The 14,083-nt window shown below is 34.9% G+C and overlaps 1 protein-coding gene across 2 annotated transcripts in view; it reads right to left on the reverse strand.

Moving 5' to 3' along the window:
* The window catches only part of Taf6 (TBP-associated factor 6), an 87,576-nt gene that overhangs the window by 29,837 nt on the left and 43,656 nt on the right, over nt 1-14,083 (reverse strand). For both annotated transcript variants that reach the window (XM_081769394.1, XM_081769393.1), the window contains exons 7-8: nt 9,863-10,097; nt 8,224-8,372 (exon numbers count right to left, since the gene is read on the reverse strand). In XM_081769394.1, the coding sequence (XP_081625520.1) occupies nt 8,224-8,372; nt 9,863-10,097 (384 nt within the window). The remainder of the gene's footprint in view (nt 1-8,223; nt 8,373-9,862; nt 10,098-14,083) is intronic.

Consider the following 14,083-nt stretch of genomic DNA (forward strand, 5'->3'; position numbering starts at 1 on the left):
TAGGAAGAGTATCAGCCATAAAACATGTTAAGTTACTTGTAGTTGACCTATTTTTTATAAAGCCATGTTGATAGATCGTAATATTGGAATAAACATTATTATATAGGTGCCTTCCATTTCAATTCAGGCAGAGCATGTACCATCACCATCTCAGATATTGTTGAAACTTTTTTTATAGCAACTAGACATGTTTTTAAGAGACCCATATTTTTTTGTTTTGTCGAAAAAATATTTCCCGCCAAGTAATGGGCCATCAAAAACGGGGAGTACAATTTATGAATTGTAGAAGACATGGAAAATGGTCAACTTCAGAGCCTCACTATTCGGCTATGGAGACAGGTAGAGTTATAATTCTTGTTGTGGTATGTACACTCATGTTCAAAATTATTGTCGCATGTCTAGAAGTATGTTGTTGTAGGAATATAATTTGATAACAAATTCGCCCGGTATTTCTTATAATGTTAATATGTGTATAATCGGCAAAGACATGTATGTGGCAAATTTTATGTCAAAAGAGCAGTAAATAAAAACAATAAAACCAAAAAAAAAAAAACTTTCTTGTCCATTTAGCATCATTTTCTTTTACTCGTTCTAATTTTCGTAATTATAATTCTTTTCCTATGAAATTTGCCACAAATATACATTTCCCGATTATTCACATAGTATCAGTATTAAAAGTACCCTGCAAAATTATTATCAAATTATATTCTTAGAAGAAGACAGTTATAGATATGCGACAATCATTTTGGACATGAGTGTACATAGGGATATAAATAAACTATATTTTATTATAGTTTGGTTTGCGCATGCGTATCTTTTTGTACATAAATTAACAAATGAACGTCAATTTATCTGAAAAGTCGAAGTTTGCGAATTTTTTTCGAGCACTTCCGGTTCGATTTTAAAATTCTGTTTTCGCGGTTGGTAAGACCTAGCTACCCGCTTTCCAAAAAAAATTTTGTATCTCTTCTGTGTGCAACCGTTTTGTCGCAAAAAATTCGAGAAATTGTAAAATTTTCAAAAATCGCCATTTTTGGGCGCCATTTCCTCGAAAACACCAACTTTTAAAATTCTGAAATTTTGTCTGATGGTTCAACTTTACATGAGTAATAAACACACCAAATACCATTCTCGACCAATGCTTCATGAATTAACTGCAGCCTTTTAAAGTTAGCGAAATTTCGTTAACTTTGATGTCACAGTTAGCAACACTGGGAACAATAAAAGTGCAATGATTTGATGATGTTTGTGGTTCACATTCATTAAATGAAGAATAAAAAGTTTTCTTGACTGTTTTGTTCATTATTTTGATCAAGAAGGCTTTCTGAAATAGTAAAATGAGCCTCCCCGTACTCCTCCGTTTTCTTAAACCGAAATAATCTGAGGTGGAAATTACGATTAAGAAACACACAAATTTTAAGTTTACTTGAAATGGCCATCCAATAAATTCTGATGATCTACAAAAAGCCTGAACTATTACCTCAGTGATGATTTGGAATGCTCCAGACAAAGTCTCAATTAAGTGCGGTGTCATTAGTGATCGAAAAAGGACAAAGTTAAAAAAAAATCGATACGTTTTCTTACGCGTTCCAAAGAAATTTAGTGACTTTTTAAACAGACCAATCCCAACATAAGAATGGGTCACTCGGAATTTTACAGTATTCGACTAAAGTGGGTCAGTCCGCAGCCTGCGAGGGCAGTGTGTATGTGTGTGTGTGTGTGTATTGTGCAAATTTTAAGTTAGCTGCTACTGCGTTGCTACAAATCAAAGGTGCAGCCTGTATTGAAGCTGTCATGAGTGACCTATTTCCTTTAGTAGTATGATTCGTAGAAAATGACAACTGTCTTCTTCAAGAATGTGGTGAATGTCCTAGAGTGGATGGAATAAGTGAGTCTTTAATTATTGATCCTGATGAAAATGAAAGTGTTACGTATGCCATATGGGAAAACAATAATCTCGTTAAAAAAAACTGTGCCACTTTCTGTTTTCGTATCGTACATTGCTGGTTTAACTGTAAGAATTGTAATTCATGACTACATCAAGAAAATCCAGAGAATTAATTGCTACCAAAAAGCACCGTATAAAATTTCAAGATACAAATTCTATTTTACTTCATGTGGACTTCACTGAAAACTGGACTGTTATTTTGCAAGGTGAAATTCAGAGTTATCACCGGAATATGAATCAACTGACAGTTTTGTTGTAATAAACGACGATAAAACACACGATTCGGCTCATGTACTCATACCCATAGACAAGATTCTAAAAATGCTTGAAGAAAAGCGAAAATATATTTTATAGAAAAAGGTTTGAATACGAGAACATAAGTGTCTACAATTTCCCAAACCGTGTCAGTGATTTCTGATGGTGCTGCATCCCACTTTAAAAATAGCTTTCAGATGTTCGAGATGCAGATAGGTCCGGTAAAGCAGTGGTTTTGCAGTGAAACCGGCCTTGCAAGGGTCTCTGCGACGGTATTGAGGGGGGGGGGGGAGGTGTAAAGAATGTGGCAACGCGACATAACCTTAGGCAAATACAGATACACAGTCTTAAAACCGCAGAAGAAAAAAAATGAAATGAAATCTTTAAGTTTTACGTCCGACGCTTATGCCGGTTAGGCTAAAGAAGACGGTGATTATGAGAAATGAATGAAATGGTGGAATGCAGAAAGTGGGAGGAAACGGGATAACCCCGAGAAAACACACGAGCACGGTGTTTGTCCACCACAAAGCCCACACGGCGCGATCTGGGATCGAACCAGGGACCCCAAGCACCGGAGGTGAACGCTCTACCACTGAGCCACCGCGCCCCCACTAAAACAGCTAAATAATTCGTGAGTATAGTGCAAGTACAAACTCCGGGTATTACTCTCGTTTTGTTGCCTGAAACTGAATTCGACGACTTCCGGAAGAAAAAAAAGGGAAAGTATACGACCGGTAACTGGTTTTCAACGAAGTCATCTTTGACTTTCGGAAAATGGCGAAGTTTTTATGGCAGTAACGGGTCACCATGAACTAACTTCACGCTTCCCCCAAAATCGAACTTCTGCAATTCAAAGTGTAGATTTAAGAAATCTGCAAAAGGAACTTTTGTTATATACATATATTTATGATAACCAGTGGGGCCTAGCAGAAATATTATGAATAAATCATGAACTACGTGCAGTTGAAGTGCTGTTTATGCTTCCACATGGACCTTCAGCATTTGTGACTATTGACAATGTGCTACGCAGGGGCGGATCCAGGACGGACTTCTGGAAGGGGCGGGAGGGGGCTAATACTTCAACTTAGAGCTACTTTTAAGAGCTCCAAAATCTGGGATCGGTTTTATTTATATATAAAATAAAGTTTCTTCCCCCTAGATCCACTCCTGGACGAGTTGTGCGTGAGCCAACACCTATTGGAGCACCTTCAGGGTTACATGCTATTAGCGAAGAAGACACCAACCAAGCAAATGATTGGGCCATGTAAAAAATAAAAAAAATTTTAAAAAGTGAAATTTTGTTTATGAAGACCATTTTAGGTAAGTGAACATGAAATTTGTGTTTTTCGTAATCGTAATTTCCACCTCAGATTATTTCGGTTTAAGAAAACGGAAGAGTACGGGGAGGCTCATTTTACTATTTCAGAGCGCCTTCTTGATCAAAATAAAAAAAAAAAAAAAAAAAAAAAGAAGTCAAGAAAACTTTTTATTCTTCATTTAATGAATGTGAACCACAATCATCATCAAATCATTGCACTTTTATTGTTCCCAGTGTTGCTAACTGTGACATCAAAGTTAACGAAACATCGCTAACTTTAAAAGGCTGCAGTTAATTCATAAAGCATTGGTCGAGAATGGTATTTGGTGTGTTTATTATTCATGTAAAGTTGAACCATCTGACAAAATTTCAGAATCTTAAAAGATGGTGTTTTCGAGGAAATGGCGCCCAAAAATGGCGATTTTTGAAATTTTTACAATTTCTCGAATTTTTTGCGACAAAACGGTTGCACACAGAAGAGATACAAAATTTTTTTTTGGAAAGCGGGTAGCTAGGTCTTACCAACCGCGAAAACAGAATTTTAAAATTCGAACCGGAAGTGCTCGAAAAAAATTCGCAAACTTCGACTTTTCAGATAAACTGACGTTCATCTGTTAATTTATGTACAAAAAGATACGCATGCGCAAACCAAACTATAATAAAGTATAGTTTATTTATATCCCTATGTACATACCACAACGAGAATTATAACTCTACCTGTCTCCATAGCCGAATGGTGAGGCTCCGAAGTTGACCATTTTCCATGTCTTCTACAATTCATAAATTGTACTCCCCGTCTTTGATGGCCCATTACTTGGCGGGAAATTTTTTTTCGACAAAACAAAAAAATATCGGTCTCTTAAAAACATGTCTAGTTGCTATAAAAAAAAAAGTTTCAACAATATCTGAGATGGTGATGGTACAATTTTATATTTTTTTGCCTGAGTTGAAATGGAAGGCACCTATAAATAATTATATATTAACTTATCAAAGACCTTGGGTATGATATTCAACAGAGAAATAGGTCTACAGTCGAATAATAATAATAATAATAATAATAATAATAATAATACAAACTGACAGAGTTCCTTAGACAAATGAGTAACATAGTAGGTTTTAAAAATTACTTTTGTATTACAGGCGTTTTCCTAGGCGCTGGCACATTCAAGGTAGGTTTTCTGGAGTTGAAAATCCTTTTCGTGTGATATATTTAATAAACAAAGAGTGCAACGATATCTAACGAAAATTTAGAAGTAAATACGAGAAAGCAACGTACGATTTGCATCAGAAATCTGTTAGAACAGAATGTATACAAAGAAAAGAATTGGTCGGACAGGCGTGAAGGAAGGTAGCGTTAAGGCGAGTGAGAGGAGCTTTTACAAGAAGCCCGAGAAAGCCTATATGCAGAGCTTCGCGGAATCTGAGTATGCCTATAATGATTGTGGAATACTATGAATACTATGAGTTATGAAAAAAGAAAAAAAGAAAGAAAGAAAAAAATCGCAGCGAATATAGTTAGTACAAAAGTTCTATTGCCAAGATATAGAAAGATGGTATCTTTCTCTTTTCTGTGAATCATAACAAACAGATGATGACTTCATAAATCTGTGAATTTTCAGTGATAAATTAACATTTCAAACAAATGTGAAGGTCAATAGACATAATTATAAAATTAGGGCCAAGGTAAACCAACGTGGTAATGTGGAACATAAATGCGATTCTCATGCGAAAGTATTTTTTTCATCGAAAAGGAAAAATGAATGGACCTTTCTTCTTTGAAGAGCTCACTCTAACTGGACAGACTCTCCTAGATATGTTGCAAAATTAGCTGATGCTTTTTCTGAACACTGAATCTGATAACACTGTGCTTTAGTTAAAAGGGCACCTTCTTTTTCACCACGATGTTAGAAAACATAAGACACAGGTAACTACATGTTAGATTGGCCGTGTAACAGGAGACAATCAATATGTGATTAAATGGCTTTACAGATCCCCTAATATAACATAAAATGTGATTTTCTCTATGGTGATAAGAAATGAACCTGGTGTATGCCCCTCCTTTTTCAAGTAATTCTATAGAACTGAGAGGGAGAGTTGAGCAAGCAGTTGCCACAGTCATAGCGGACATGTTGAGCCGTGTATGGTAAGAGCAGGATTTTGTGTGAACATTTGTCGGGTTACACGCTGTACTCTTATAGTGCTGTAAAAACAAAAACTGAATATATTGCTTACAATAATAAGACTGTTATCTTGACGCTGGTAATTTTTAGGTCCTCTAAAATGATTTTTAGTGTTGCCAGACTTTCTTCATATACACGCTGTTGAGGAGATGTGGAAGTCTCAAAGCAACAAACATATTATATATATATACTCAAAATCATCATTTCCCTTATTTTTCGTTCAGAGTCCATACTAACAATAACAAGTAAGATTGACGAAGAAGACAAATAATAAAGCGAGAATAAGAAAGCTGCCTGAATCCTTCGGGAATATAATGATTTGAAGCAAACACACGTCTTACCTCGTTACTTTCTAACTTTGCTTCATAATTCGTGATAGAGAAAATTTACAGTATTAACAGTGGACTAGTAGTGAACGGTGTGAACCAACCACTTCTATATGCGGATGATGCACAACTGATATGAGCTAATACATAGAAGCAGTACAAGAACTCTACATATTTTTTTAAACTAGATATATAAGGAAATATCTCTTGAACTGAACGTAGAAAAGACGAAGCCAAGACCATAAACAAGAAAACATCATTATCAATACCAGTAATGAAGAGGGGATAATAAATTTAAATAATTAAGCGTAGAATATGAAATAAGAACGAAGTCTACAAGGAAATAAAACGTAAATGAATGATGAGAAATACATGTAATTGCTCCGTAAAAGACATTATACTGTCGCAACTAATATCGAATAAATTAAAAATACAAACTTGTAAAAAGCGTAATTCTGTCAGCCTTATTTTTGGGTGCGAAAGATGATCGATTACATATTTGTACGGCGATAAACAGATGAGAGTTTTCAAACATAAGAAAGTTTTAAGGAAAATATTTGACGCAGAAAGAGTCGAGCAGGTAAATTTCGAAAGTTACCCAATGTGCAATTTCTCGAGTTACAGGTTACCGAATATCATATGGATAATGAAGTCTGAAAAGTTTCAGACAAGTGGAATACTTTGTTCATTTGAGAAATATGCACGCAGTACATACAATTTTTGGACAGACCCAGAAGATAAGAGAATGCTGTAAGTAGGATCTTAGAGGAGGTAAATGATAACAACCCCAAATGGATTGATCAGGCACCGGATGAGATCCAATTATGTGGTTCTGATTCCGCAGCTTTCAATCCTTAGGATCCTTAGGCCACGTAATTACTTAGTAATTTCAGTTAGTTACCTGTTTTACTTTTTCTCTTCAGCTTCTATACTTGACATTTATCCCATATTCTTCAATATAGAGCTATAGTTCGCATTTTAACACAGATACCATTTTGCATATTTTGTTAACATTAACTAACACTCACGTATAACTGTGCCCTGGGAATCTTAAAAGGATTTTTATATTCCTAGTATAATTTCAGCAATCAATTATGTTACCTTAGACGGCTAGCGAGTTAATGAAACTGAAGCTCTTCATTACTCACTAGCTGTCTAAGGTAAGATGATTGGTTGCAGAAATTATACTAAGAATATAAAAATTCTTTTAGTATTCCTACGGCAAAATTATAGGTGAGTGTTAATTCTACTTTAACTCTTTTAAAAATAATTTCCTATTAATCGTTACAAACAATTCTTTCTGTATTTCAGAAAAAAAAATCGTTAGATGACAAGCTATCCTATTAATAGTACAATCTAGTATCTACGTAGACTGATCAATCAAGACTGATCATCGTGTTTATGACGTGAATACAACAACAAGACACAGAAAACGAAACACGTCTGTGCAGTGGGAGAAGTGATGAATAGATCGAGCAAGTTTGAAGGCTGATGTCAGGAATGTGACCTTGGCAGAGGTTCAAGCACATGTAGTTTCAGTTTTGCGTAAGGTAACATGAAAGTGACACCCAAAGAACAGTACAGAATTTCTGTTGACTATCTTGCAAAGATCAACGTTTCGTGTGTACCCCATCCTCCATATAGCCCTGATTTAGCCCCTTGTGACTTCTTTCTTTTTCCAACTTTGAAGAAACACCTTCCGGGACGGCGTTTCGCATCTTCAGGGGCAGTGGTGAAAGCTGCGGAGGCGATTTTGAAGGATCTGTTAAAAAATGGCTTTCAGCATGTCAGATGATTAGCAAAAACGTTGGGAAAAGTGCATTGCGTGTAATGGGGACTGTTTTGAAAAAGACCATTAACATTTGGAAGATTAGTACAGGTAATTATGTTTTATTCATTTATGATCATTTTTTATTGATCAGTCTTCGTATCTAAAATACCAAATGTTCTCACTTAAGGATTTCCATTATAATAATAAGAAATAACATGATAAACTACACGTCCTTTGGAATGGTCAACGAGACTGAAAGAGTTAAACAATTAAATGGATGAGATTAAAAAGGAAAAGATTCCGTATATAAATATATATGGAGTGTTTTCTTTCATAATCTCCCCCATTCACTTATACAAAGTAAGCGTGAAGCAATTAGTTAATATATTTCATCTACAGTTAAAGGATAGAAGAAAAATTCTTACGATGAGTAGATGCTTAATATGACCAGCTGCTATTTTGTCAATGTTGCTAAGTACTGGTCCTTCCAAGCAGCTCTCCATTCTTTCACCTATAGCTTTTACCTTTGGTAACACAAATACTTTTACAACTTCTGATCCAAGTTCCGATAAACCTTTAGAAATAAAGAAAAAGACATACAAAATTAAGCAATTCGCAGACCAGACAACGTTAAAGATCTAGTAGATCATTTAAATTAGTACGATATTCTCCAACATGCATCCACAAAACACTTGTATTATTACCAGCTTTAACGTGAAAGTGTTGAATACTTCAAGAGTTCTAATGAAACAACTTAGGTGTTTAAAAATCAATTTCTACCGTCTGATTCTAATATGATTCTAGAATTGAAAAATAAACTCACCGAGAGGCACCTGTCAAAATAGAATCATACTTGACAATCGCGATAAACATCTTTGTAACTGATAACAATATGATAATTCATGGAAATCTTAATCATAAGAAACACATAGTCCACAATCTACACTATCATCAACACGTAAAACTGTAAAGGAGAAGTTTACATATAGTGTTTTATTTTTCTCCTTCGCAATTCGATTAAAAATGCGTCAAGTTGCTCCGCGTAGTGTAGTCGCTAACGTTCTCGCCTTTAGGGAAAGAGGTCCCAGGTTCGATTCCCAGTGGGAACACTCGGTCGGAAAAGTGTAAAAGCTTTTTCAGGCCAGCCAACGTGAGTGTTTAATATGGGTTTCCCTCTTTCACACCAGGCAAGTGCCGCGATGGTACCTCACATAATGATCCAAGGCCGCTTTGTTCCTCCCCAATCTCATTGGTAGTGTGATGGTCCAGGTAAACCATCCATCATACGTGACGGGCTAACATGGTCATAGATGCTGAAAGCCCAGGAATCTAATTCCTAATCATAAAAATTCGTCAATTATTGTCTTTCAGTAAATAAAAAGAAAAAGAATTTTGCAAGAGGTTTCCAAACTTTGCTCCCTTGCAAGAGGTTTCCAAGCTTTGACGGGAGAGGGAAAAATGTTACTCAACTCATAGTTTTGGATATTCTATTACAGAAATAAAAGACAGGACTCAGATTACAACTGTTCTTGAGGCCAAAGACATAAGGCATACGTACTCCATTCTGGGTATGTAGTTACCTTACGCATTTTTGGTGTAGGAAACTCGCCTTCGATTTCCGGTGGGAACTCGTGTGGTTCGCATCACATTAAGCTGTAAGCCCATGTCTCATATAGCTTCGATGCTGAAAGGGACGCTAACTCCAATCCAACCAACAGAATATAAGGTGATATATTCATTAACGCGGTGACTCATTAAAGGAAATAATTTTGAAATTACAAACTCACTACATTTTATCAATGGGTATGAACTGTTTTGACACAACAACATTTGTCTAATTTTGAGGATAGCGTACACTTTATATGATGCTTCCATATCAGTACTGCAGTGCCTATGTAGTAGTGTACCTAAAAGTAATATAATCTAGTAGTAACATCCATGTAGTAGCATCTAGACAATAGTGTATACGGTATATATTTGAACATTATGTAGTACTGCCATGATACTACCACAATAAGTCACCAGAACATGGTTTTAGTAAGTATTTAGGAAAAAGAAAACTACCTTCAATAGCTCCATACAATGACGCGAGAGGAGTCTTCTCACCCTGAAGAGCTCGACTGAACATTCTTGTAATTCGTGTCTGTACATTATTCGTTGATGTGTTGAAATTTTTACAAATTTGAGCCATTAGACGAGAAGCAAAATCTCTTAACGCCCAGTGGTTATCCAATTCAGGTCGCATACATAGCTGTTTACTCACAATACATGTTGCCACTGATGGTATAAGCTCGTGTAGCTGAAATAAGAGACGTAAATAACAAAAATATGTTGTACAATTTCAAGTAAGAATTTTTAACATTCTTATTTTAAATATTGTAAAAAGGACAGTAAGTCTGTCCTCTCTTTAAGTTTAATTTCCAACAATTTACAGTGGTCTTCAACTACTCACGAACAAATGAGGAAGTATCTTTAACTAACTATCTAGCTGCATAAAATACTAGCGACAAGCATTATTAAACTGAATATAAAGTGTTCCATCTGAATTCAACAAAATCGAACATCGAATATTAAAACATCGACATGACAGTTCTTCAACAATATATAAAATCGACACTCAAAACATCGATATCGAAATCATCGACAACCAAAACATCGACAGCCAAGTCATAGGCAACCAAATCATCGACACACAAAATTCATCGAAATACTGCGAATGTGGTATGAATATAGATGCACTATTTATATCCGCTCAGACCTCCAGTTCAATTAATCATCATGTTCTTCTGAGGCAGGGCGCAAGGCTTCCCCTGGAATTTCGAAGGGTGTTGTTCTTGGAACATACTAATATACGTCGAAACGTACTAATTTGCTCTCACATATAGCACTACTATAATTTATAGGCAACTTTTTTAAGATTTCCATGATCTTAGATTTCCCGGAAACATTATCTGGAGCCTTAGAAACACATTGTGGTCAAATTTGAACCGAAAAGCCGCACACCCCTCTATCTACGCACCTACAAAGTCTACAATAATAGTAAATTCTTCCTTTTCTGTGTACCCTTTTGAGTGGAATTTCCCAACTTCCTGTAAGTGAATCAAGTATCTAGGGTATAACTTACAAAATTAGTGCAAGTTGCCAATATGAATAGGAAAGTTAAATATATCAAGGAACAAAACTGTATAAGCGTCTTTCTCAGAACCAGAACACACTTCATGAGCTCACATATTCCAATGAACACACTATACTCACATTTCATCTCGAAAGACTTCCAAAAATGTATTGCCTCAAGATTCACTTCACCTCGTTATTAAGTGATTGAGAATACTGTAGCGTGATGTCTTATTGAATGATCTGCGACATGAAATGATTTATACCCTCTAATATAGCTATTTTTTTATTTCGTGTATAAGGGAGACAAATTTCGAACCCAACTCAAACAAACATATATATATATATATATACATACATACATATCGCATTTTCTAACTTTCGAGTATACTGGAAAAGAAAGCATTCCCATGCAATGCAATGCGATAATACATATCAAAGGAGGTTCCCTTGCCATCTACAGGAACATTTCACAAATTAAATTACCTACAGTGTCAATATTTTAAGTGTCAATGAATTAACTGTCGAATTGGCTGTCAATGTTTTGACTGTAGACGAGTTGGCTGTGGATGATTTGGGAGTCGATGTTTTAGTTGTCGATAAAATGTATCGTCGATGTTATGTACGGACGATGAAATGTACGTCGATATTATTGGGTCGATAATTTACTTTGACGTGATACCATATAAAGTGTCTGAGTGATATTCAGAGTAAAATATGCACGACTGAACCGAGAATAGAATCCAGCTCTTCAGCGTACACTATCAGAGCGTTAATCGCTATGCTACAGTACGTTCTCTGATTAGCCACCCGCTTCCTCGCCCTTAAGTTCGGTGCTTATTAGTAACCACAATGTATCTGTGTGAACTACTTCTATTCGTATAAAAACACAAGTATCTTCGAGTTTTCACTGAACAAAGTAGAGAAAAAGTGTCTTCATTTCTATAAATTTAAAATTGATTGCTAAAAATATAAACAACATGGTCTTATTTATGCAACATTAATATCCTGTAGAACATGGAAAGAAATCTTACAAAATACAAAACTTCTTTTCTAATTCATTAGATGCCATTGGAATCTACCAAACTTTTCTAAATCGACACAAAATTTACATAGGCGTGACTATAAGAACAATAAACGTCAGAATAAATGCTGGAAGGATGCTAAATATAACCCTTTTCGAGCTGTTCTGTAATCGTACAAAAAATCCTGCCCCTAATACAACAAATATAATTTAAATAGGCATTTCTCAGCGATAGTCTAATGGCCAGTGCGTATGCATTTGGATCCGGATTCGATATTCGGTGTGAGAGCATTAAAATTTGAACGAATTACTATGATTCGGATTCCACCTTCAACTGTAGGTAGACGTCTAATATAGCCTTGGTGCTGAAAAGGGACACTAAACTTTAAAAAAAAAACTGTTGAGTGTTATAAACAAACATAAATTTTACTTGTAATTAAAAAAAGTCCAAATAATTTGGCTTTAAAGAAATGAATCTAATAATTAAAAACTGTATACTGCAGACACTCTGACTCACTACCTACCTACTAATTTACTCATCGTCAGATCTCCGGAACCATTGAGTTTAATAATTTTAAATCTTGTACAAATGTTTTCCTTAGGCCACAAACTAAGACAAGAGTTTGCTAAACTTGATTCCTAAGCGAATGGGAATAAAGGTTACAAGGATTTTCACTTACACACATCAAAAATAGCATACGCATATGGAAGGGAGAGAACTCCTTTGAGCTGGTAATCATGAAAATAAGAAATTTGGTATACGAGGCTTTTCGAATCAGAGAATACGAATCTGACGTTCACTTGAAAGAATTCAATATAGGTCACGCAAATAGGGCGGCTGCATTCGCTAATTTTGAATAATTTAAAATAGCGTTACACATTTCACATTACATCCCAAAACATTCTTCAATATATTAATTTTTCTTCCATCTTTCTTTTAGATTAGTCCGCTTAGAAATGTTGCTCTCACTTCAAACGAAACCAAAATAACGAGTCCACGAATAAATAACTTGTGTTTCAATGTAGGAAGTCAAATAATCAGAGCAGGCTTTTCTACGATATATTACATACAAACTATAAAATTACTCTTTCCCAGCATTATGGCTTCAATGTTATGGTAAGTCGAAACAATCATTAAAAATTCGTATTCAGAATATTAGATGAATGGTTATACAGTTTCTGTCAAAAATAGTTCAAGATCTTAAAATACAGTTTAACAGTTTAACACGTATTCCCTTAAAAATCTTAATATACACCCTATAATGTAGGCGAAATTCGAAATATTCTTTCACTAGTTTCATGATAGTACATCTACTCGTATCAAACTGTTTAGAGTTATCGCTGTTTAAAATTGCTCATACATTTACCCATCTTGTTAAGTTAACCTGCACGAACCGCTTTCCAATTCATGAGATGTGAAACTTCTTTCACATTAAGTGTTCCAAAGTTTGTTTCTTGTATTAAGAATTTTTCTGTAAATGCAGTAAAAGAAGGAACAGTATAAACTTCAAAAAACAATACATTTTTATTGACAGCTGATACATTCCGATATATATTAGTTATTGTTCCGCAGTGAAAAGTACTGTAGAGAAATTACGGGGGGAGATTCTCTCTCTCTCTCTCTCTCTCTCTCTCTCTATATATATATATATATATATATATATATATATATATATATATATATATATATATATATATATATATATATATATAGGGTGGCTCAAAGTATAACATTCTAGTTTATGGATTTATTTGCTTCGACTGGGCCGCGCTTAAGTTATAAGTAAAAAGGCGTTAAGAACAAATAATAAAGCAACTAGGTCTACCTGTTTCATAACAATAAGAAATTATATAAAATACAGTCAGCTGGTCAGTAGGGACTGTATACTTACTTTTGGGCCACCACCACCCTGATATATATATTCAATATTTGAATGATTACATGCAAAGACGAATTTTGGATACTTGGTATTTTAATATGTCATGTTCAGAGTTTTGTTCATGACAAAGTCTTATCTCTGTTACATACTCAATGTAATTTGATAAAATTATCATTTGGGTCATTAAAAAGTAGGGAATATAAAAATTTCAGTTAATTTAGATTTTATAAAAAGACCCTCGAGACATGCAATAATTTAAGTTGTTGC

Source organism: Thermobia domestica, chromosome 8 (assembly GCF_964235325.1).
Source record: "Thermobia domestica chromosome 8, izTheDome1.hap1.1, whole genome shotgun sequence".
Lineage (NCBI taxonomy): Eukaryota > Metazoa > Arthropoda > Insecta > Zygentoma > Lepismatidae > Thermobia > Thermobia domestica.